The following is a 26,061-nucleotide window of genomic DNA, read 5'->3' on the forward strand; positions in this document are numbered from 1 at the left end:
TATTGAATTACAATGTAAATGTTGATGCCTGCCTGGGAACGTCAAATGACAACAGGCTTACAGAAGGGGTTCAGTGGTTGTTTGCAGCTCTGGAATCCCAGACTAGAGTTGCCATCGAAGAGGCAGGCCTGGGCCATCTTGGCGTCTATTCACCCCAAATCTCCTCACCCCATCAAAACCACGCCACTAGCCATCTGGCCAGCTCATGAAAGGATGCTCACCTATGTGAAAATCTGTAATCTACCTGGTATCTTTTACACATCGGGACACGGAAAGTGTTTGCTCTGGATAAGAATGTTAAAAATGCAATTACACAACAGACTCGGCAATCTTTGTGTTTTTCCCCCCCTCGGCGCAGAAAGTAAACTTCGGTCCCTCACTCTTCCGACAATGTCAAAAGTCCTCTTCAAGTGTGTGTTAAAAGCCCTGCGGTTGTGCTGCCCATTTGATTCCGGTTCGGCTGGCCTGGGGTACCTGGGTTCAGCTCTCCTTTAGGCCTTCCGTTCGACCCACAATCCCTAGTGGTGGCAAGTGTTTCTTTTTTTCCTGCCCCCTCCCCCCCCACCCCCCCGCCCCCCCGCCCCCACGCGGCCGGCCTCCGGGAAGAAGGAAAGCGTGGCGTGAAGCCTACTCCTAGCAAATGACCCTCAGCTCCCACGGGCTGCAAACGTGCCGCCGCTCCACTCAGGTAAACTACGGAGTGAGTTACCTGCACTTGGAGAAGGGCCTTACCTGAGCGCGCCTCTGCCAATGGCAGCTCACCTGAGGGAGCTTTGCAGCCAATCACGGCGCAGCTCGTCCCTCGGGCTTGTATCCTTTAGTGAAAGAATTCAGCTCCTTGCGAGAAAGTTACCTGTGGCCGCCCAAGTCCGCCACTTTCTGCTCTGTGGCTGCCCATTGCCACCTTCCAGGAGGACTCCGCGCCGCCCGGCCGCCTCCGAGCTCGGGCCCCATGTGAGGGGCCCCCCCTTATCCCACCTTTCCGGCTAGGTGAGGGCGCGAGCGGGCGAGCGAGCGAGAGTGGTGAGGGGGGACGGAAAAGCAGAATTACCTGTAGCTCTTGTTCTGCCATCTCGGGCGCTCTCACACACCTTCACCTGCACAGACTTGAAAGTCCAGTTTCACCAGAGGCTGAGGCTCCAGGAAAAGGGGAGCGAGTTCATTGGATCAAACATGTCACAAGAGTCGGACAAGTAAGTGGATCACACGCGCCGGCTGCTGCTACTACCACTTTGGGCTGATGGCAACTGGTTTGTTATGTTTTTGTTTTTGTTTTTTAAGTTGCTATTGTTGGTTTTTTTTTTTCTTTCTTTTTTCTTTTTCTTTTTGGTGTATCCAGACTTCTCCAGATTGTGTTTCTACCCTGGTTAAGGGGAGAAACCCTACAAGAATGTGAATGTTTAATCCCCCCTTTGGGCCTTGATAGTCAAAGTAGGTTTTCCTCTTTTCTTCCTCCCTTGCGAATGGTCTCACCTCCCGTCTCCCAGGGCGAATACTTGCATATTGACAGAGGTTTTGGTAGATGAGGGCGGGAGGCCTGTTATTCCCCCCTCTCTTTAGTTGCTCCTACCGCTTTCAGGCTGCTAAGGCCATTTGGAAATTCAGCCGAGTTCCTGCGAGGTGTGCAAAGGGCCTGCGAGAAGAGCGGGTCTTGGCCGCTTTTGTGTGCGCGCAACAAAGAGCCTTTATCCTGGCGCAGAAACGGCCATCTTCCCGCACTGGGGCAGGAGAGTGCGTGTGTGCGCGCCCGCGTGTGCGCCCCTGGGCCGGGGCGAGGCGCGGGGTCGCGGGGCTCCAGCCCCCGCCCCGTCCTCCTCCCCCACGCTCCCGCGGTGTTTGGCGCCTCACGCAGGTGCGGGAGGACCGGGCCCTACGGAAATGAGGGGAATTGATTTGAGGCCCCGATGTTGCACTTCCGTGGGGCGGGAAAGGCCGCCTGCGACTTGATTCACCCACGTCCGGACGGCGTGTGCACGCCCCTGCGAGCCCCGGGCCCTGGCGCGGCCCGCCGGGCCCTGGCGCTCCACGCCGGCGGCCGCCACCTCTGGGGTGGCTGGCGGGGCAGCGAGGGTCGCGCCGGGCCTTCCTGGGGGGCTCGGAGGGCTCGGGGCGGCGGGGCCCGGCTTCCCGCGCCTCGAAGGCAGGGCGGGCAAGTGCGTCCTTTCCGTCCGGGACGGGAACTCTGGGCTCGCCCGGGATCGGCGGCCTGCGCGGCCCGCGCCGCGGGTAGCCGGGCCCCGGGCCCCGGTCCAGTCGCGTCCAGGCGGCCTCCCGCAGGCCTGGCCCCCGCCTCGGGGACGGCTTTGTGCTTAGCAGGGGGAGGTGGGGCCGAGGGCGGGAGCGGGAGGGAGCCGGAGGTGGGTCCCGCGGCCTTTCTTGGGATTAAGTGGCGACACTCCCTTCCCCCTCTCGGGCGCGTCCCTGGCTGGGAACTGGCTGAGTCCTCTTGGAAGTGCCTACGGGCCACCTTGCTGCCTGGTAACTTTGCTCTGGTGTCGTGGCCACCCCAAGGAGACCTTCCTGAGGGTGTCTCCGCCGGGGCCAGGGCGCCGGGACGCCGTCGGACCCTCTCCTGACGTGGCCCGGGGCCAGTCCCAAACTGACGGACCCTGAGTGGGCAACAGGAATGCCCGAAGGACCTGTCCAGAGGTGGAGGGGCGGTCCATCTTCAAAGTAAAGCCGCTGGTAGAGTAGGCGTATCGAACAACACAGGCTGTCATGCTTAAAAATAAAAAATAAGCAAAACCCAAAACAACAACAAAACCCTACCAGATATTGGTACCGCTTTACCCACCAACGAAAAGCGGACTGCTGGCTACACAGCGGACGGGAAGAACTCCTGGAAACAAACGCTGGAAGAGGGTAGGAGTGGGGGTAGGGATAGGAAGGTGTGTGATTGTGGGAGTATTGCCCACCCCACCCCCGCCACATTTTCTCTGTAGCCTCTGAGAAGTCACTACTCGAGCTTGAAAACTCCAGTAGCCAGAAGTCGGAGATGACAGCACAACTTTTTGGATTGTTTTGATCTTCGTGTCAAAAAAATGGTTGCAAATCGGAAAAGACTTACTGCAGTTCCTTAATTAAATCACACGATTAACATTTGGTTGCACTGCTTAGTTTTGTATTACAACATGACTCAAAATGAGTTCCTAATGAAAACGGGTCGATGTTTCTTTTGCCCTGTTAGACCTAGCGCCAAGAAACGATGTATTTAGTATTGAGAAAAGTTCAGCACAATGCATTACTTAATTTTTATGGGTAATAACTATTTGGGGTTACTTATATTTAAGGAAAATAGCTTTTATCTAATCCTAGTTTCCAAGACATAATTTTGTAGCCTGGGAAAAGTAATACTAATAAGAATGATACCCATAAAAGACTGCTGCAGCCCAATTGCCTCTCTTTGCCTGGGCTATTGAGAAATGCTTGAAATTAATAAACGATCGTTGGGATCAATTTTGGGAACTATAGCCTTTGTTTTCTTAACGTCCTCCTCTAGCCGAGGACCGGCAGGGGTGGGTCCCGGATTCGCTGGCCTGAAGTTTATGCCATTGTGTGTGTTAGTTACGTGGGGTCGGGGTGTGGGCGCTAAGAAAAAGGACAGAAGAGTGAGTTACTGGGGCTTCCTGCTACAGCAAGCAGAGTCCTGAAGCTTGAGCTTTATCGGCTTCATGGGAAAACCACCTAGGAGGCATGTTTTCTAGAAGTAACCTAAAAGAATACACACAGGATATTTTCCCATAAACCCCATCAAAGTGTAGGTAATCTTTTGGTTAGCAGAGGAAGATAATTCCAGTTAGCAAGTCTGAACTGAAGTAGCATCATCTTTTTTATGGTTGTGGACTTTTCAGATTGAAACGTTCTGCTTTTTATGTTCTGTAATGTTGATGCTATCACTAATTAAAACAAAGTATTTTTAGGACAGCTTGTCTTTGTACATATTTGAAGATTCTCTGTTCCCTCTTAAATTTTATGAAGATTTATGATCTTTGTCAACAAGCTTGTGTATTCTAGCAAGGCAATGATAGATTTAGAAACTTTTTTTGCTGCCAAAACATACAAAATATATTGAGGATATAATATTATATATATATGTATATAATTTTGATATCCACAGGTATTTTTCATTACACAAATGTTTTCTGATTACCAGCTATTTGCAACACATTCAGATAGGCATTATAAGAGAATAAAAAGATGTATAAAGATGAGCCACGTCCTCCAGGGGCTTACATTCCTGTGGAAGGTGAGACGTGAGCAGACATAATTGTAATTAAGGCAATACCTGGTAAGTGCCTAAAAAAATCACAAAGAAAATATAATAATGTATTATCAGATCATGGTATATCAATCCTCCTTCTTACCTCGTTTTTGTCTGGGACAATTACTTTTAGGCATTCAATGTGGTTTAAGGAGTCTGGCGATTATTCCAGAAAAGAAACAGAAATTGCTCAAAGTTATAGATATCTCATGTGGTATAAACTTTCAAGTAATGGGATAAAACATTTTAATTAATTTTTTTACTCTTTAGTTTTATACATGCATGTTTGTTTCCATTTGGCTATATAAAATGTATTTTAAGATCATAAACATTAAGTAATCATATCTTCCTCAAACCACTAAAAACCGTTCATTTATTTGACAAATGTATCTTGAGTGCCAGGCATTGATCCTGGCATTGAGACCCACTAGTGAATAGAACAGAGTCCTTGCCCTCATGATGCTTACATTCTAGTGGGGGGAAAAACAGACCATCAATCAAGAAGGAATACATAACAAAATAGAGGTTGATAAGTGATATGAAGGGGCGCCTGGGTGGCTTGGTCGGTTAAGCGTCCGACTTCGGCTCAGGTCATGATCTCACGGTCCGTGAGTTCGAGCCCCGCATCGGGCTCTGTGCTGACAGCTCAGAGCCTGGAGCCTGCTTCCGATTCTGTGTCTCCCTCTCTCTCTGCCCCTCCCCCATTCATGCTCTGTCTCTCTCTGTCTCAAAAATAAATAAACGTTAAAAAAAAAAAAAAAAATTAAAAAAAAAAAAAAAAAAAAAAGATAAGTGATATGAAGGAAAGCAAAGCAGACCGAAGAGATTAAGAATAATGGGAGTTATTTTATATAAGGTGGTCAGGGATGGCCTCTGATGAGATGCACTGGAGATACCTGGGTCAAGAGTACAGGTCCATGGAAGAGCAAGTGCAAAGGCCCTGAGGTAGGAGAGTCCTTGGCATATTCAGAAAGGAGCCCATAAATCAGAGAGGTAGAGAGATAATGGTAATGAAGTAAACTAACAGTTCTCTCCTTCACAGTCCAGATATCTGTATATTTAAAAAATAGGCAATTATAAATGGTTCTGGCAATGGAGAGGTGAGTAAATAATAAGCTAATAGCATCAGCCTTATCTCTTTCCCCAAGTAGCACCAGTTTAATGGTTAAGCTCTAGTGTTCTCTTCCCTACAATGGATTAAATTCTATATACTCCTTAATTTAGAGATGAATAAGTTCACATGTCCTAGAAGATTCCTGGAAACTGGAACAGAAGAAGAGGGACCAAGGACAGCTGGTGCTTGCTCTCTCACCCTGCTTTCCTGCCTTCCTCTTGCCCTAATCCAGTGCAAACTTGTATCCTTTAGGAAACAAGAGTTATCCACTGTGTTTGGAAGTGAGACACTCCAGTCTGCTTTGGTTAGCTTGGTAGCTTCAATGAAGTAAACTAATATACAGGCAAAATTAACATATTGAAAAATAAGAAAATGCTAGACAATAAGAATTTGGATTGACTTAAAAAAAAGTTAAATTACATGTGTGCCTAATAAATACACTATTGTCTTTACGTATATTGTGTTTAATAATAGAAATCTCTGAGAAATCCTTTAAATCATTGCTTTCCAAACTCATCTGATTCCAAAAATATCACCTGAGGCATTTGGTAAAACTACAGATTGCTGGGTCCCACCCCCTAGCTATGGAATCAGAGGGGCCAGGGCATCTGAATTTATAAATTGTCCCAGGTATATTTTATGTACATTTATGATAGTGTCAGTGAAATAATGCTTTAAGTGAGTACTCAACATTACTTTAAATAATAAATTCAGTATATATATATATATATATATATATTTCAGTATATATATATATATGCATATATATACACATATATATACACACACACACATACACACACACACACACACACACACACACGCACACACTCAGGTGTATATCCACTGTGTCAGTGAAATGAAACCTGGGAGCTTTATTTTACATTCTTTGAGCTACCCTGTTTAAGCAACTTCTGATACTATTTCAATTTGGTTTAAGAATTCTTTGGCCCCCTGTCAATTTTGTTTGCTTTCGTTGTTTTGCTGAACTGCCCCTTCTGGAAGAATGGGATGCTTTTGACAGGTCATATATTTCCAGAGCTGCTAAGGACCTCATTTGGAGTGATGTCACCCATGTGGGTCTCTGCCAGGTTTGTAGCTAAGTGTCAAGCTCAGATTTTAGGCTGGAGCCTACTCACCAGGGAGTTAGGTTAGAGTTAGAAGGTCAACCTTGACCTTCTGCACTTTCACATTAGAACCTGAAACTAGTGCACCTTTTTGTAGGGATAGTCATTGAATTTAGACTCTATTCGGTAGCACAAGGTCAAAGATAACAAGTTCGAATCTGATGTTGTTCCTGGTGAAATGATTTAATGGGATGATGGTTGCAGTTTCATTTCTAGGGCTAAGGGTAGCTTTAAGTATTACCTGATAAGATGGTAGTATACTGTCTATTGTCCTGTAAATAGGTCCTGTTTTAAACTGACCACCAGGATCAGGCCACCCAAATGGGCCCAGTGCCCTCTGATTCAAGGAGGATTAGAGTAAGTGCTGGAGCAGTTGATGAAGCACTATATCTAGCAATTTCTATTAGACTCTGCAGTCAAAAGGAGAATTTAAACAAGTAGTCAGCAAAGTCCAACATACATAGGCACATTTAAATAATAATACTCAGTAACCTAAGAAGTATTTGTTTGAAATCTATAGATAATTTTAAAAAGATTATTATTTTGATGTTAGGTTTTTAAATCTACTTAAAATTTTTTTAGTATTTATTTACTTATTTATTATTATTTTTTTTTTTTTTAAGAGAGAGAGAGAGAGAGAGAGACAGAGAGAGTGCAAACAGAGGAGGGACAGAGAGAGAGGGAGACACAGAATCCAAAAGCAGGCTCCAGGCTCTGAGCTGTCAGCACAGAGCCCGAAGCAGGGCTCAAACCCATGACCTGGGAGATCATGACCTGAACTGAAGTCAGTTGCTCAACTGACTGAGCCACCCAGGTGCCTCAAGCAAATGCTTTGGTTCCTCTTTGTGACGTTGATATAACTGGGCATACATTTCTGGTTAAAAAATGAACAGTTGGGATAAAGAGTATTTTCCCTCTTACTTCCTCCTCCCTAGTCTGAGCCAAATTTGTACCCCTTCCTTCCCTCCCTTCCTTCCTTTCTTCCTTAATCTGTCTGCTGATACTGCTTTCTTGATTGTTTTTTTCCTCTTATAGTACTTGGTGGAAATGGACACATGTATAGCGTCTATGCATTGAGATACATGTGAATCTGATTTTAGGTACTATTTTAGTCAGTGAACTTTACTGCATTCTCTTAGCATTCACATGGAGCATAGCATCCCATCCTTGTACCTGAGCCAAGAGTTAAGAAGATGGTAGTAGAAATGATGTTGCCTTATTTAAGTCAACTAAGTTTAACCTTGGAAAGTGTTTACTTTTGAGTTATTCTTAGCATAAGAGAAACCTTATCCTAAGTCACTTAGAGTCTCCACTCATGATCCCTGGCTTCATATCAGGATGTGGACCTTCTCTTCCTTTTCAAAAGGGATTCAAGGATTCCTGCTCAATTATAACAACTAAGTCTAAGCTAAAATTGAGTAGTGATTGGCTTGGCAAACTTGTTCAGGAAAAATTCCTTAGCAAGCAGCAACAGGTTGAATAGGAATTTTTAGTTTGGCCCAGGAGGACTAGTCGTTGCTCAGTAACAACAACATGTACCTGGGAGTCCCTCAGACAGCTTCACAAGTCTTCAAATTGAGGCCCCCAAAGTTCGGGTTAACCTTCTTCTCCACCTGGCCTGCATATTTCCATCCTTTAGAGAAGTCCCAGCTCCTTGTTTCAGATCTGTGTATCCATCCATCCATCCATCCATCCATCACTAGGAAATTATATTTTATGCTGTAAGTCTTTTAATGGTAAATAATAAAAAGGACTGGACTAAAATGGATTAAATGGGATAGAAACAAGAAAGTATCTATCTCTTTGAGGATCTACCTCCCAACCCCCACCCCATCCCACCCATTTTTAGTAGGAAGAGGATTAAACAGTGTTTAACTTGATGTGTTTTGGTGACTACCAGGATTAAAGTAACATTATTTCTAAAAACAGCATGTTTAGAATTGCTATATACAACACCATACAAGTACTCATTTTTAGAGTTCTTTGGAGACTCCTGGAAAAGCTGGTACATTTCAGGGGATTTCAATGTACATTTCAACAATAAGTAGGGTTATGGAGATTGTTTATGCATTTGAATGGGCATTCAGTGGAAAGCAATCGCTGCAGGGATGAAGAGCCTTATTTTACTTTGTAATGAACATGGCAATGAACTTTGTGGGGAGCACTTTTAAAGTGATCTGACTTCACATTCACTCGCAAGGAAATGCTTCCTTTACAAGTGTGAATGCAGACACCCTCCAGAGTAGAAAAAGACAGCAAGATTTGCTTGCTGTTTCTCTTTACTTTGGTGCCCGCCTTTCATCTGAACGCTGGATGTACAAGTATAGCTTACCCCCCCCTTCCCGCCCCCACCCCTTGCCACAGTCTTTTTTTTTTTTTTAAGGTGTCTGAATTCAGACTGGAGTTTTAGAAAAGACAAGTGCAGTAAATGCAGTAAAGAGAGGAAGAGAAAGCAGGAAGAAACTGTTCTTTAGTTACTGTTAGAGTTGCCAGCATTTTCTTAGTAGGAGGAAAGTTGCTGCGCTACCTGGCTGAGGTTTACTGTGGGATGGCGTGTGGCTATTTATCCTTCTGGGGAACTGATCCTGACTTTAACTTGAAGCCTGGAATCCTAGAGCTAGGGAGGGCTGTAGAAATCACATAGGGCATGTGAGTACCCAAGATAGGATTTGGAGCTAAAAGTTTGGTGTAAGAAGTAAAGTGCCATACACTCTTAATTCTGTGTTGCATGTTGAGGTTGTAAGTATGGGTTGAAAATTGGACATTTTGATTAATTTGAAAAAAATACGCTGGCTTTTTGGGGAAGGGAGATTGGGAACAGGGGAGGCATTGCCTATTTACTTTTTAAAATAGGAACATGAATACATGAAATGCCTGTTTAAGGTTCTGATAGTATTAGTGTGAGTTAGAATGGACTTCCCTTCCCACACTCACCCCAAATCATTGTTTTTAGTTCTCAGTTCAGTGAGCCCCATAAAATAACTGCTTTTTGTACTTCTTGTATCTAACTTTTCGAAGAAGCGCAAGGAACAAAGGTAGCTCTTTTTTGCCTCTTTCCTGAATTGCCAATAAGATAAGATCCAAGAACTCTTTTTTCATTATTTTTCATCTGTAAAATAAAATTGAAATAAATGAGCTCTGAGGATAATACCTGCTGCAAAATTCTGAGTCTCATTTTCTCCCTGCAGAGGGTTCTGGGCTGGTGGCGACTCGCAGGAACTGTAAAGGGTGTTAGCAAGATAGGAAAGTACTGGGCACAATGGGACTTGCTTCCACTCCGAAACCACCCTCACCCCTTTAGCAGAATAAAAGGTGGTCTGACTAAGATGACAAAGACATCCGGCAGGTGGGAGAAATTCAGAGGGACACGTGGAATTCAGATGGGCAGGTAGGAAGTAAAATCAATGGGTTACCTAGAGGAGCCCCGCACAGCTTCGCTAGAATGATAGATAAAAGGTACAAGAAAATCAGATAAAAAGAGCTGGTAGGTACTCTGAGAACTCTTTCCAGAGAGAGTCTAGGAAGTGGGTTCCCCTGGGCAGGTTTGAGTGAGAATGAGGCAATATCAGAACAGATGGAACATTCAGTAAAATGTAGCAAGCTGAGAACCTTAGGCTAATTGGGAGAACCTCTCTCTCCCTTCCCTTCCCCTTCCCTCCTTCCCCTCCTCCCCCTCTTCCCCCTTCTCCTTTCTTCTTCCTTTTTCTTCTCCCCTTCTCCTCCTCTTCCCTACTCTTTTCCCTCCTAACAAAATACAATTCAGGGACACCTATTGCCAGACAATATTACCAAGCCAGTAGTTTAGTCAGTGTTCAGGAAAGGTATTAAATAATAGAAGGATAAGAATAGTATCTGTGGTTTCACTTCAATTATTAGGTAATATATTATTTCACATCAGGCATACATAATGACCATTCATTTAGGTCTGGAATAAAATCTCCTCTGGTATCCTATTGTGTGATATGTAGGATTTAAGGTCTCTGAAGTCAATTTTCTCAGAAGTCAGTAACTGCTAACCAGGACAAAATGGATAATGGATTGTAGCTCTTGGAAGATTTTCATGTTGGAGGACTTTTTCTAGGTTACAAGTCCCTTTACATACATTTTTCTTCCTCTGCAGACCACGATTTTTTTTTTTTTTTTTTAAGCTGCTTTGGAGTCTTGGTGTCTCCTTTTAAAAATATGTATATCTTACATATCTTTGAAAGCATTTTAATAAAGGACAGATGCTTCAATAGAAATATGGTCAAAGAACATGAGTAGATAATGCACAAAAGTTATAAAAAACTGGGTTTGAGGAAAATACCTTTCTAGGAGGATTATAAATTATTGTAAACTTTCTGGAAGGCAGTGTGGTAAAACCGTTTGAAATGGGCCTACTTGTTGACAGGACACCTGGATTCCAGTTGTAGGGATTTGTCTTAAAGAAATAATCAAGACTATTAATTGTAGCATTATTTTTGAAAGCAAAACATCAGAAAATCCCTCTAGCGCCTAGCTCCAAAGGATTGGTTTCTGTGCTCAGTGAGATGGTGCGATTCTCTGCAAGCATAATAAATCCTATTAAAAATATTTAATGGCAGGAGAAAATGTTCATGACGTATTGTGTTGGAAAGTTTACAGACAGAGAAAATAAAGCATCAATAATAATAGCAGTAACCCCACAATAGGTTAACAGTGGTTTGCTCTCTGGAGAAATTATAGATACTACTGTCTCTTACTTGTGTTTCTAGTTTGCTTTAGTGAGCTTGCACTGCTTTTGTGATAAAAGAGAAAAATTTAAAGGTTACATTGTAAAATAGTCATTCCACCAGGGAGACATTTGAAAATAACGCTTACCTAGTCTACACAATGGAAAAGCCCGCCTGCTTGCTTGTTCCGGGTAGCATTTATCTGCTCCCCCCCCCCCCCCCAAGAAGTCCCTGCCTCTCAGTACACTTCACTGCTGCTATGCCTCCCTCACCTGTAGCTTTGTTGGGTTTATGTCTCAACAACCTTGTATTTTTGGATTTGCCCAATTATCGGCTTCCAGCTATTTTTCAAAATAGAACAAATGGGTGTAGGAGTTTCCAACCCTCGTATAATTTGAAGCTGGGGAATGACTAAGAAGGAGAGAAACTCCTTCCACTCAGTAGGCTGTAGGTACCTGCATGGTTTCCCTTGGAGAAAATTCTCTGTAGAGGAGGCAGCCTTGACTCAGACTCTGCCTTGAGTGTTCTTGGGAGAGACTTGGTGATGAGCCCAGTTGTTTTTAAGCTATAGGAGGAACACGGAGAGCACAGAATATGACTTCCTTTAAAAATAAAAAGCAGTTGTCGGCAAGTTTGAGTTTCTGTTACTTTTTAACGACAATTTATTTTTTTCCACAATTTATTTTTTTCCATAACGTAGACTTGCATTTTCCCTGGAGGGCCGAGCGAGTGACTCATCTACCTGCTTCTACAAGCTGGTACATAGATCATGCCAGACGGGCGCTGGAGTCTGTTAGTTAAGCTGTATGAGATTGCATCACTGGATTTCCTGCAGGCTCTTTAATGGAGTCTTTGTAGAAAATATGAAATTATTTGCTTATCAACATACCCGAGAGCATCCACAGTAGGGAACAAAAAGTACACAATATGAACTTGGGGGAGAAAATGGCCTTACAGAATCACTGCAGTTGCCAAACTTCTGTCAAGGAAAGAAAAAAAAAAAAAAAAAAAAAAAAAAGGACGGGCGGGGGAAGGGTGGAGGGAGTTTTTTTTGAAAATGGAAATGAAGTCTGTAAATAGGAGCAAACCAAAGCAATGTTTGGCTATGGGAATCAACACAAGAGTTTGAAACAGAAACTCATGGTAAGTGTATCTTTTGGTTGTGGATTCAAAAGTGAAATTTGCAATTGCCCCTTTCTCTCCCATGCCTACCTGGTTTCCCCTCCCCCATATGTTCCTTCTTATAGTGCAGAAATTCATCAGACCTCAAATACTGTATCTTACATTTTCAAAAATCGTTATATTCTTTGAATGTTCAAAGTCTAAATAAAAGCACGTATTCTTACAGGGCTTGTGGGAGCCAGGAGCGAAGGGCTACAGTTTGTCTTTTTATTCGTATTTGTTGTCAATTTTAGTAAACAGCCTAACCGGTGTGGTTTGTATTCTGTTCAGCCACGTGAAACCACAAATTTGCTTTTTGAATTTGCCCGCAAATCTCGGTACACGATTCATTGATCACTTCTAGTATCCTGAGGTTGAAATAGACTGGGGTAGTGATTGTTTCTCTCTTTACTCATTTAAAAGACCTGTATGCTTTTTTTTTGTCTTCCTGATCCTTCCTAAACAATGAAATACCTGTGTGGTAGATACCTGGGATACATTTAATTACAAGTTGCAAGTTTTTCTATTGCAGCATACCCATGCTTGGCCAGGTGAAAATTGAACACACCACTGAGAGCTTTTTGGACTAACTAGATTTTGTTGTTGCACCAGTATTCCTAGACTATGGAGGACATTGAAAGGTTATGATTCTGAGATTTTTGTACTGACCCTAGGCTGGACAATTTTGTAAATCACTGTTTTGCAGCCTTTCTGCATGATAGGCTAAACTGCTTCCAAGGCCATCTCCCAGGCTGACTTTCATCGTAACTATTTTATAGTGTACTTCTGCATTTTCACGTGTGTGTGTGTGTGTGTGTGTGTGTGTGTGTGTGTGTGTGTTTAAGTGCCATTTTGGGTGGAGACTTTCTGATTATGAACATAATATATGGTCATTAGGAAAAACTGGAAACTAGAGAAAGTTATAGAGGAAAAATCATTCATAATTCCAGGATCCTAACACTGTATATTTTCTTACAGTGTCTAGTAAGTGCCTGCATATGAATGTGGTTATAAAAGAATATATAAATTATTATCCGCCCTTTTTACAACATTCATGCCATTCAGGGCTTTCCATTTAATGCTCTATTATTAGCATTTTACTTGTTTCTTAAGTATTCTACATAACACTTAAAGATGAAATCAGCCATCTTCTATTTTTATTTAGGCTGTTTTTACTTTTTCATTATTATAAATCATGCTTGTATATAAATCTTTGTATCTCTGGTTATTACTTCAGAATAGGTTTCTGGAAGTATAAAAATGAAAAGACATAAATATTTTTAGGTTCTTGATTTGTAATTTGAAAATGACTGCTAGAAAGAGTGTAGAGCCTTTCCTTCCTACAGTGGTGGAGAGTGTCTTTTGCACATCATGTCCTCAGTAAATGAGAATTACAATTTTTTTGTCAACTCGAGAGGCAAAATAAAAGGGTACTTTTGTTTTAACTTGCAGTTTGGTAATTAAGGAAGTTGGGGCGCCTGGGTGGCGCAGTCGGTTAGGTGTCCGACTTCAGCCAGGTCACGATCTCGCGGTCCGTGAGTTCGAGCCCCGCGTCAGGCTCTGGGCTGATGGCTCAGAGCCTGGAGCCTGTTTCCGATTCTGTGTCTCCCTCTCTCTGCCCCTCCCCCGTTCATGCTCTGTCTGTCTCTCTCTGTCCCCCCAAAAAAATAAATAAATAAAAAACGTTGAAAAAAAAAAATTAAAAAAAAAAAAAAAAAAAAAGGTAATTAAGGAAGTTAACATTTTCTCAGATGTTTATTGGTCATTTATGTTTCTTTTTATTAAAGATTTGGCTCTTGCCCTAGCTACAGTTGTGTGGTGTCTTGGATGAGGGGACCTTGGGGCTGAGTTCCAGCCATGCTTCCCTTGGGCCTCTGCCCAGGGAAAAGGGCACCTTCCAACATCTGTACAAATGTACCATATGGGTTAGCAGGGCCCTCTTCTTATTTTTTCACTCATTAAAAAAATAAAAAACATCTATGATGCTGACATTTTTATTATTGATTTGTGAGGGCTTTTTACACAGTTATAATTATTAACCCTTTTATCAAAATTCTGGCTATCGTTTCCCCAACTTCCTGTTTGTCATTTAATTTCATGATGTAAACAATGTTCAGAGCTTTACATTTCTTGGTGACAAATAGTACAGCTCTTGTATGTGTGTGAGTACTTTCATGGCTTTCAAATTGTGATTTGGGAGTTTGAGATTAACCTTTAGGGACTTGTTAAAATCTTTTCTTTTGGTTTAGCCTTAGTTTTAAGGTTATTTGAAAGACCCTTGGGGGGGGGGGGGAAAGACCCTTGATAAGGTAATTAATTCATAATTGATTGTAAAATCATTAGAATATACGATTTCTTTCAAAACTACCACTCAGTGGGGCACTTGGATGGCGCAGTCAGTTGAGCATCTGACTCTTGATTTTGGCTCAGGTCATGGGATGAAGCCCTATGTCTGGCTCAGTGCTGAGCGAGAGTCTGCTTGAGATTCTCTCTCTCTCCCTCTGCCCCTCTTGCTCACTCTCTCTCTCTCTTAAAAAACAAAAAAAACCAAAATACTATTACTTGGAGATGTTAACACTGCTAACACTTTGACGTGGATATTTTACTGTCTTTTCCATGTATGTACATACAAATATACTATGTATACAGAGATGAGATAGTAATTTACATACTGTTTAATAACATGTTTTTAATATTGATCGTGGATAGCTTTCTATGATAAATATTAAAAAAATTTTTTTTAATGTTTATTTATTTTGAGGGACAGAGAGAGACAGGGTTGTGAGCCCAGGAGGGTCAGAGTGAGAGGGAGACACAGAATCGCAAGCAGGCTCCAGGCTCCGAGCTGTCAGCACAGAGCCTGATGCAGGGCTCAAACCCACCAACCACTAGATCATGAACTGAGCTGAAGTCAGAGGCTTAACTGACTGAGCCACCCACGCACCCCTCATGATAAATATTTTTAATGGCCCATGGTTTTGCATGGAATGGAGATGCCCAAATTAAGCAGTTCCCTGTCATCATACATTTAGGTTTTTTTTTCTCAGTTTTTTACTATTAAAAGCCAATATTTGAATGATTATCCTCAGAGCTAAATCTTCATATACTTCTTAGTTATGTCCTTAAAATATGTTCTAATGAATAGACATTCCTGATCAAAGGTATGCTCTTTTCAAAGACAATTTGGTTCATATTTCCAAATTGCCATCCAGATATTTTCTTCTCATTAACACCCACCAACGGTGTATCTCAGGGAGTCAGATTCCGAGTTCCTTCCCCAACAATGCATATTATCCTCTGTTTAGTATTTGCCAGTTTGATAGGGTAAAAGTGGTAAGTTATTTGGGACTGTGTTTCTTTCCATTTACTCAAATTGTCTTTTTTGTCTCAGGAGAGCTTTATGTTTTGATTTTAATATATATAGTATTTTGATATCTTAAAATCTCCTGATGGGGTTTTATAAAGAGTTTGGCGCCACTAGGAAGAGTCAGCAGAATGTCCAGCCATGGTCTCTTGTCTCAGGACAAGTCACTGGGCCTGAGAACTGTCCCTAATTCACAGCGCCCATCCCTTGGCAAAGAAAGCAGTGACCCAGGTCTGCGCTCAGTCTCCCTAACCAAAGACCACAAGTTCAGGGAACTGCATCAAGGGATCGGGAGCCTATATCTCCAAGTTGACTGATGATGACTGAATACAGGATGAATATATTCGAACAACAAATAAGTGGTCACCGCACACATCTACTCCAGCTTGTGATTTATTGACTGCTTATAGGCCAGGCACAGAACTGGGCACCATGCCAGGTGCTGAGACCACAGAGATGAAACAGACTGCTAGTTTAAGGTCTGAGAAACTTAAACAATATAATTAGGGGAAAAAAAGTAATTAGAAAAAAATGCACATTTACCTCCTATTTTGGAGGTAATTAGTTGTGGGAAAATTGGAGGCAGGAAGGGCCAAAATAAGACAAAATATTGCAAATCTTCGAATTTTCTGCTTTATTTTGATTTGAAAAGTCCTCTCACTGTTTTTCATTTCTCAGGCTTTGGTTTGGTCAGGCTTTTATCCATTGACATTTTGGGGGGGTCTATTATTATCGGTTTGAGAAACACTTTGGTTGTTTATCTAAATAGTAGGGCTATTTAAAATGGAGTCACTTTTCAAAGATAAATCTCTAGGGCTCTGTAATTAAACCTTGTATTAAAAAACTCTTCTAGAGCTATGGGGTTAAAACATGTTTCCATTCTCTGTCATGTGCCTGTAGCTTGTAGCGTTAAAGGTGACATCTGTAGAAACTGGTAATTTATGGAAGTGACTTGGTACTTTTCTAAACATCTCGGACAATTTAGAAATTTATTTTAAAAGTGTTGGGGGCATTATAGCCAGCTGCATTAATAAGGAACTCATGGGGTGCTTGGGTGGCTCCGTCGGTTAAGCGGCCGACTTCGGCTCAGGTCATGATCTCACAGTCCGTGAGCTTGAGCCCCGCGTCGGGCTGTGTGCTGACAGCTCAGAGCCTGGAGCCTGTTTCGGATTCTGTGTCTCCCTCTCTCTGACCCTTCCCCGTTCATGCTCTGTCTCTCTCTGTCTCAAAAATAAATGTTAAAAAAATTTTTTTTTTCAAAAAAAAAAAAAAAGTAACTCATAATCTGGTTTGTGAATTATTGAAGCTTGTTTTCTTCAATCTTCTTATCATTAACCTTTTGGATATATAATTTTTTCCGCCCTAAAGACCTAACAAAGGCATGAAAAGGAAAATTCAGCTTAATTTGTTTGGCCACTGATTAAGGAGAAAAAAACATTTAATTCCAGTAGAAGGTAGAATTCATTATTTTATTTTAATTTTTTACTTATTTTTATTAAAAAATTTTTTTATGTTTATTCAATTTTGAAAGACAGAGATAGAGCACAAGCAGAGGTGGGGCAGAGAGAGAGGGGGGCACAGAATCTGAAGCACGCACTAGGCTCTGAGCCATCAGCACAGAGCCCGACACAGGGCTTGAACTCATGAACCGTGAGATCATGACCAGAGCCAAAGTCAGATGCTCAACCAACTGAGCCACCCAGGCATCCCTATTTTATTTTAATTTTTAAAAAGTGTTTATTTTTCAGAGAAAGATACTGTGAGTGGAGGAGAGGCAGAGAGAGGGACATAGAGAATCCCAAGCAGGCTCTAGGCTGTCAGCTCAGAGCCTAATGTGGGGCTTGAACTCATGAACTGTGAGATCATGACCTGAGCTGAAATCAGGAATCCAATGCTTCACCGACTGATCCACCCAGGAGCTCTTAGAATGCGTTAATTTAAATATATTCTTTGATTTTCCAGGATTTCATGTGAACCATGCTGTACTTTCTCTTGTTATTTAAAATTTTCTTAAAGCCATACATTTAAGAATTGTTTGATTAGGAAGTCTACCATTTGCAAGGTACAAATAGTGGCCTTCCCCCATGAAAACTATATAGAACTATGTCATTGAAGGGCAATCTTTAGTCATATTGCATATTTTTCTCTTGTTTCCAGTCTGACCCTGGAATAAGTATTTGTTCATGATTTTATGATTTCTTTGTAAATATTTTAATGGCTACAGAGCATTACCTGTGGATTTACTCATTGACTTAAATTTAGGTTACATGTAGGTTAACATAGTTCTCACTGTATAAAATCATACTTTTATAAAAATTCTCAGACATAAAACCTTTCAAGATTTTTAGATCACTTCCTAGAATAAGTTTGTATGAGTGGAATTTACTGGATTAAAATATGTGAATATTTTTTAAAAATTTCATCACACAATAACTATACGTTTAGGGAGGAAAAAGACAAATACACCTTCTATAATTCTCTCCTACCATTTTCAACAGAATCTTGACAGTTTCTAGATGTGTTTCTAGGTATTATATATTTATTACATATGAATGTGTATGTATTTGAGAATTTTAAAAATTTTCATTTTTTCTACATAAATGATTTTATACATGTTATAATTTTGATTTTTCATGTCAATAATACAGAACACCTTCTTTTTAAATGGTTGTACAATATTCCACAGTATGAATATATGCGTGGCTAAAGGATGAATTCATAGAAGTGGGTTAAAGGCTAAGCATATTGAAATCTTAGAGTGTTCCTCAAAAATGCTACTTTAATATTCCAATCAATAATATTTGGATATACCCATCTGCCTACCATCAACCAATGGATCTTTTCAGTCTCCAAAATTTTTGCTACCAGGAAAATTGTATCTATTCTCTTACTTTACATTTCTTTAATTCTTTTCATATATCTAAAAGCCATTTTTATTTATTTTTTCCCCTGTGGACTGTTAATGTTCTTTGCCTATTCTATTTCATTGTTGGCCTTTTTTTTAAAAAAAATGGCTTTGTTGAGGTATAATTAATGCATAAAGAATTGCATATATTTGATGTGACATATTTTGCACGTGTCTTAATGTACAATTCAGTGAATTTGGAAATACATAAGCACCTGTGATACCATTACCATAATCAAGATAATAGATACATCCAACACCTACCAGAGTTTCCTGTGTCCCTGTGTGGGTGTGTATGTTAAGAACACAACATCAGATTTACCTTCTTAGCGAATTTTGAAGTGCATAATACCGTATTGTTAACTACAGGGACTAATGTTGTATAGCAGCTCTCCATAATCTATTCATCTAGTATACCTGAAACTTTAAACCTGTTGTGTAACAACTCCCCAGTTCACCCTCTCCCTAGCTGCTGGGGAATACAACCCAATGTTGTATTCTCTCCTTTTATGAGCTTGGCTACTTTAGACAGCTCATTTAAGTCCTAGAGTATTTGTCTTTCTGTATCTGGCATATTTCACTTCACATAATGTCCTCCAGGTTTATGCATGTCATTGCAAATGGCAGGATTTCTATTTTTTAAAGGTGAAGTAATATTCCCCTGTATGTATACACCAAGGGAATTCCTTATCTATTCCTCTGTTAATGGACACTTGATTATTTGCATATCTTGGCCATTGTGAATAGTGACGCGATGCACAGTGAAGCAAAGATATTTCTTCGAGATCCTGATGTTCATTCTTTTGGATATATACCCAGAAGTGAGACTGCTGGTCTTTTAACTATGTTGTGTTTTTGGCTCCGCAGAGATTTTTAATTTTTACGTAGCTGAATTTATCTGTTTTCTTAAATGGCTTCTAGATTTTATCCCTTGCTTAGGAAGCCTTTCTCTATTTTAAAGTTACAAACAACCCCTTCCCCAACACTAATTTCTCCCAAATTTTATTCTGCGTTCTCTGCCTTATGATTTCACATTTCTATTGAAAGCTTTGATCCATCTGGAATTTACTTGATGAAGAAGTGAAGTAGGATTCATACTTAATTGTTTTTCCAGATGGCCACTCTATTGTGCCAATACCACTTATTGAATAACACATACTTCCCCTGCTTTTTGAAATCACATATTAAATATTTATGTGTATTGGGCTGTTTCTTTTTTTTTTAATAAAAATTTTTAATGTTTTTACTCATTTTTGAGAGACAGAGAGAGAGGGAGACACAGAATCTGAAGCAGGCTCCAGGCTCTGAGCTGTCAGCACAGAGCCCGATGTGGGGCTTGAACTCACAGACCATGAGATCATGACCTGAGCCGAAGTTGGACGCTCAATCAACTGAGCCACCCAGGTGCCCCTTATTGGGACTTTTTCTTAACTCTTCATTCCTTTCCATTGATCTATCCATTTATGCTTCAGAAGCAACGATGTACCTATTCACTTATCTTTATAAAATGTTTCCATATCTGAAAGGGATGTGCCATATCATTACTTTTCTTTTAAAATATCTTCCTGGTTATTTTTTCCTTCTTTCTTTTCTTTTCTTTTTTTTTCATTTTCATATAAACTTCAGAATCAGCTGCTGTAGTTTTCAAGAAATCCTGATTTGGGGTTGGGGAAGAAGGAAGGGAATACATTAAATTTTATGGATACCTTTGGTATAGAGCTGATATTTTATTAATATTATAAATTTTTATTAATTTTGTAACTTTTAGTAATTTTAATTTTATTAATATTGTTAATATTGTATCTTACTATTTAAGAGGAGAGTATGTCTTGCTTCATTTATTTCTTTAATGTTTCTCATCAAAGATGATAGATCTTGCATCTTTACTGTTAAGTTATTTAAAAATAAGTTTTCTGGGATGCCTCGGTGGTTCAGTTGGTTAGGCACCCACTTCGACTCAGGTCATGATCTTGTGGTTCATGAGTTCGAGTCCCTCATCGGACTCTCTGCTTTCAGCATACAGCCTTCTTTAGATCCTCTGTCCCCTTCTCTCTCTGCCCCTCACCTGCTTGTACTCTCTCTCTCTCTCTCTCTCTCTCTTAAAAATAAATAAATATTTAAAATATTTAAATTTTCTCAAAAGTATATTATCTTCTTGGTACTATTTTAAGTGGAGTCTTTTCTTTTTTTACATGTTTTAGCTGTGTTTTTTTTTTACTTAAAAAATTTTTTAATGTTGAAAATATATTCCAGTTAGTTAGCATATAGTGTAATAGTGATTTCAGGAGTAGATTCCTTAATGCCCCTTACCCATTTACCCATCTCCCCTCCCACAACCCCTCTAGTAACCCTCTGTTCTCCACTTTAAGAGTCTCTTATATTTTGTCCCCCTCCCTGTTTTTATATTATTTTTGCTTCCCTTCCCTTGTGTTCATCTGTTTTGTATCTTAAAGTTCTCGTATGAATAAAGTCATATGATATTGTCTTTCTCTGGCTGACTAATTTCACTTAGCATAATACCCTCCATTTCCATCCACATAGTTGCAAATGGCAATATTTCATTCTTTTCAATTGTCAAGTAATAGTCCATTGTATGTGTATACCACATCTTCTTTATCCATTCATCCACCGATGGACATTTGAGCTCTTTCCATACTTTGGCTATTGTCAATCGTGCTGCTGTAAACATTGGGGTGCATGTGTCCCTTTGTTTTTTTTTTTTTTTTTTAAACAGGTACTACTACTGGTCTTTTTTTTTTAACGTTTATTTATTATTGAGAGATAGACACAGAGTGTAAGCAGGGGAGGGGTAGAGAGAGGGGGAAACACAGAATCCGAAGTAAGCTCCAGGCTCTGAGCTGTCAGCCTAGAGCCCAACGCGGGGCTCGAACTCACAAACTGCGAGATCATGACCCGAGCCAAAGTCAGTGGCTTAACCAACTGAGCCACCCAGGGCGCCCCGTCCCTTTGAAATAGCATACCTGTCTGTATACCTTGGATAAATACCTAGTAGTGCAATTGCTGGGTCATAGGGTAGTTCTATTTTTAATTTTTTGAGGAACCTCCATACTGTGTTCCAGAGTGGCTGCACCAGCTTGCATTCCTACCAGCAGTGCAAAAGAGATCCTCTTTCTCCGCATCCTCGCCAACATCTGTTGTTGCCTGAATTGTTAATGTTAGCCATTCTGACAGGTGTGAGGTGGTATCTCATTGTGGTTTTGATTTGTATTTCCCTGATGATGAGTCATATTGAGCATTTTTTCATGTGTCAGTTGGCCATCTGGATGTCTTCTTTGGAGAAGTGCCTATTCATGTCTTTTGCCCATTTCTTCACCGGATTATTTGTTTTTTGGGTGTTGAGTTTAATAAGTTCTTTATAGATTTTGGATACTAACCCTTTATCTGATATGTCGTTTGCAAATATCTTCTCCCATTCCTTCGGTTGCCTTTTAGTTTTGCTGATTGTTTCCTTCACTGTGCAGAAGATTTTTATTTTGATGAGGTCCCAATAGTGCACTTTTGCTTTTGTTTCCCTTACCTCTGGAGATGTGTTCAGTTAAGAAGCTGCGGCCAAGGTCAAAGGTTTTTGCCTGCTTTCTCCTCGAGGATTTTGATGGCTTCCTGTCTTACATTTAGGTCTTTCATCCATTTTGAGTTTATTTTTGTGTCTGGTGTAAAAAGTGGTCCAGGTTCATTTTTCTGCATGTCGCTGTCCAGTTTTCCCAGCACCACTTGCTGAAGAGACTGTGTTTATCCCATTGGGTATTCTTTCCTGCTTTGTCAAAGATTAGTTGGCCATACATTTGTGGGTCCATTTCTGGGTTCTCTATTCTGTTCCATTGATGTGAGTGTCTGTTTTTGTGCCAGTACCATACTGTCTTGGTGGTTACAGCTTTTGTAATACAGCTTGAAGTCTGTAGCTGGTTGTTTTTATATACCATAGGTATTGATTTTTAAATGTTATTTTTCATCCACCTACCTTACTTTATTGCCTTTTGCTTGTAACAGTTGTTCCCCAGATTATTTTGGGTATCAGTAATGAGGTCATATTGTGTGTAAATGATGTTTAGTCATCTCTTCCAGTTTTTCCATCTCTTATTTCATTTTTATTTTTAAGTGTATCAGTCTATAACTATAGAACAGTATTAGCTAATACTAATATGTGTGAGAGTGGATATCCTTGTCCAACACCTTCAGGGTTTCAGCATTAAATATTATCTACTCTTTGAAAAGCTCTTGGTTTTATGTGCTCTTGTCTAACTGAACTCCTCTATTCTAGTATCTATCTATCCATTCATCTCCTCTTCTCCTCTCTCTGAGTCTCAAATTGTATTATGTTATCTACAAATAATGATTATTTTTTCTCCTTTTCAGTTTTTCTGTTTTCTTAAATCTTTCTCTCTTGTTACATTGGTCAGGATGTAATGTATGATGTTGAAAAGCAGGGTAGCAGAGGACATTCTGGAAAGGAAGTGGTTTTAATGTCTCATTTTTAAGCATAATGGGACTATAGTTTTTTGGCTATCAAGAATGATTTTCATATGAAGGTTATTCTCTTACTATTCTGATATCCATTAATAAATTTCCTACTTTTTTGGGGAACAGTCTTGTATTCCTGGGATAAGCCTTTTGTGGTCACAATATGAAAACATATCGATAGATTCAGTTCATCAATATTACTTTGAGGATTTTATTTTGTATTCACCCCATTCTCAGTACTTACTGGAATTATGGCCTTTGTGACATGGGGAAGTTACTTCATCGCTCCGTGCCTCAGTTTCTCCTCCAGAAAACTGGAATAATAGTAAGAGATCTTGCCTCCCAGCATTGGGGTGAAGTATATAAGTCCATGGTATATGGTAAATCTTCAGTAAATGTCAGCCATCATTAATCATTGACACTGTAACTGATCCTGTTCTCTTGTTACTTGTGTGTGTGTGTGTGTGTGTGTGTGTGTGTGTGCACGTGCATGTGTGTGTATGGGTCTGTGCTGTCTTTTGCATTTTGATCTCCATGTTATGCCAGCTGATTAGATTGAGTGGGGAAACTTGCCATGTCTTACTACACTCTGCAATAATTCAACAATGTTAGAATGATGTATTGCTTGAAGGTTGCTTGTGCCTGGTGAAGGTCCTTGATGAACTTTTCAATTTCTTGTATGCTTCCTTTGTCTATTCAGGCTTTCTATTCAAGGCCAAGGTTTAGCATTTGTATTTTCCAGGAAATCATCAGTTTCTGATCTCTCTCTCTCTCTCTCTCTTTTTTTTTTTTTTTATCAGTGGTATGTCTTCTCATTTCTCACTCTTTTTTTGTTACTCAGATTTTACCTCTCCTACCATTACCTTCATCCCTGCCCCACGCTCACACACACACACACACACACACACACACACTCACATACATACACAGACACACACAGAGGACAGCTCATCATTGCTCTTATGGATAATTCAACTAGAAAAAAATGGGGCCACAGGAGAAAAGAGTTGGGCAGTGGTTCATGTAGATAGAACTGTTGTAAAATGTAAAAGGAGACTTTTTATCTCACATCAGACAAATATATATGTAAGATTTTGGCTCAGTTTATGTGTAAGTTAATTCAGAGCCTCCAAGAAGCTGTCACTAAGATGAGATTAATTAAGCAAGGACTTTATGAAGGGAATGCTTTATCCCAGGGTCCTGTGAGGAGCGGTAGGGAGGGCACTGGGTAAGGCTGGGAGAGCCCTAAGCCTGGAGGCAAGTGTGGCCCTGAATGTGGAAGAGAGGGGGGGCATTGGGTGGAAGCCTCTTACCTGCCCAGCAGTCTATGGGAGCTTCTTCAGAGCCTTAGGAGTTCGGGTTAGCTCTGCACCTGCTTTAGCACTTGGGCTGAGCTCAGTCATTGGCAGCGGGCCGCTTAAGGGAGGCCTGGCTTCTGTGGCAGCTGTTCCCTGTCAGCTCTGTCTCCGCTGCTGGAGGTCTGCAGGATGCATTTGAGTGACTGTCACAGAGTAAAAGCTTCCTAACAGTGAGAACTTCCTAGCAGTGGAATGACTGCAGAGACTTGCTACTGCAGATGTTTAAGCAGAAGGACGTTGGTTGCAGGGGTGGTGGGGGTGGGTGGGTTACTTAGGTTTGAGGGAGTCTCAACCTTCAAGTACCATTTCTGTCCTCTTGCCCCCCCCATCCCCAACCCTTCCTTTTCTCTCTCTGGTTCTTCTCCTCCCCTTCTCTGCTCCCTGCTCTTAACCCCGCCCCCCCATCCTTCCCATCCTCCTTCTTTCCTCTTTCTTCTCATGTCTCTGTCTTTCTCTCTGTCCACATACACACACACACACACACACACACACACACACACACGCACATGCATGTGGTTGGGGTGTGTGTTATCACTCTTCCTACTTCTTAAGCTTTGTTTACAAATAAAACATTTCTTTTAATATTGAAATTAAACACCTCAGCACCTCCCTGCCTTCTCCCTTCCCTCAAACTGTCTTTCTCCCTCTCCTCTCTCTCTCCCAGGGCTTTGTCTCTCCATTAAGTTAAAGGATCTTGCAGTTGACTTGGTTTCAGTCCCGGTGTGCAACAGAGTCAGGGAAATAATACTGTGAAATGGGGCCAGGGAGCTTCTGTCCTCCTGTCCTTCCGCTCCTGCTGTCCTTCGGAGTCACTGTTGAAAACCAAGGTGTTTTGTTCATTGGTGGTTAAATTTTCAAGTTTTGATGGGAGGCAGTTGAAGGGTTCTTATGTACACCCTTTTTAAATTTTTATGTAAAAATTTTTTTTAATGTTTATTTATTTTTGAGAGAGAGAGAGAGAGAGAGAGAGAGACAGAGCACAAGAGGGAGAGGGAGACACAGAATCTGAAGCAGGCTCCAGGCTCTGAGCTGTCAGCGCAGAGCCCCATGTGGGGCTTGAACTCACAAACTGTGAGATCACGACCTGAGCCGAAGTTGGAACGCTTACACCCAGGTCCCTCAGCTCACATACACCCTTTCTTCCCCCCCTGAACCCCAATATGCCGAGGGGCACCCATAGTGCTAGAGGCTGGGGCAGGGGAGACTGCCAATGTCAAGTAGGTAAGGTGTCCAGGAAAAGCTGCGGATTGCACCCAAGACATCAGCCTGATGGTCCCTTCTGCTGAGGCTTCCATTAGAAACTCCTAGTATCTCTTGCCAGCCCACTGGCGTCCTCCAGGAATGGCTGACTAATTTTGAACCTTAAAATGTTAACGTGACTAGCTAATGTAGGTATACTTACTGTGCCACAGGTAGTGGTCTCAATATGTTACATGTATCAGCTCAATTCTTTCTCAAGTCACACCTCTGAGAGTTGATGAGAAAATGGGGTACAGAAAGGTCAAGTGGTGTGCCCGGGTCCCAGAGCTAACAGGCAGGAGAGCTGGGATTGGAAGCCCTCTGGTCTGATTCTTTCTTCTGAATGTAATCATCATGCTTCC

The 26,061-nt window shown here is 41.2% G+C and overlaps 1 protein-coding gene across 2 annotated transcripts in view; it reads left to right on the forward strand.

Moving 5' to 3' along the window:
* Positions 1 to 622: 622 nt before the first annotated feature.
* GRHL2 (grainyhead like transcription factor 2) overlaps positions 623 to 26,061 on the forward strand; it is a 171,275-nt gene continuing 145,836 nt past the window's right edge. Inside the window, exon 1 of one of the 2 annotated variants that reach the window (XM_078441880.2) lies at positions 623 to 1,193. In XM_078441880.2, the coding sequence (XP_078298006.1) occupies positions 1,174 to 1,193 (20 nt within the window). In that variant the 5' untranslated portion in view covers positions 623 to 1,173. The remainder of the gene's footprint in view (positions 1,194 to 26,061) is intronic. The other variant, XM_078441881.2, reaches the window with a different exon arrangement.

This window comes from Panthera onca, chromosome F2, assembly GCF_046562875.1.
Source record: "Panthera onca isolate mPanOnc1 chromosome F2, mPanOnc1 haplotype 2, whole genome shotgun sequence".
NCBI classification, from domain to species: Eukaryota; Metazoa; Chordata; class Mammalia; order Carnivora; family Felidae; genus Panthera; species Panthera onca.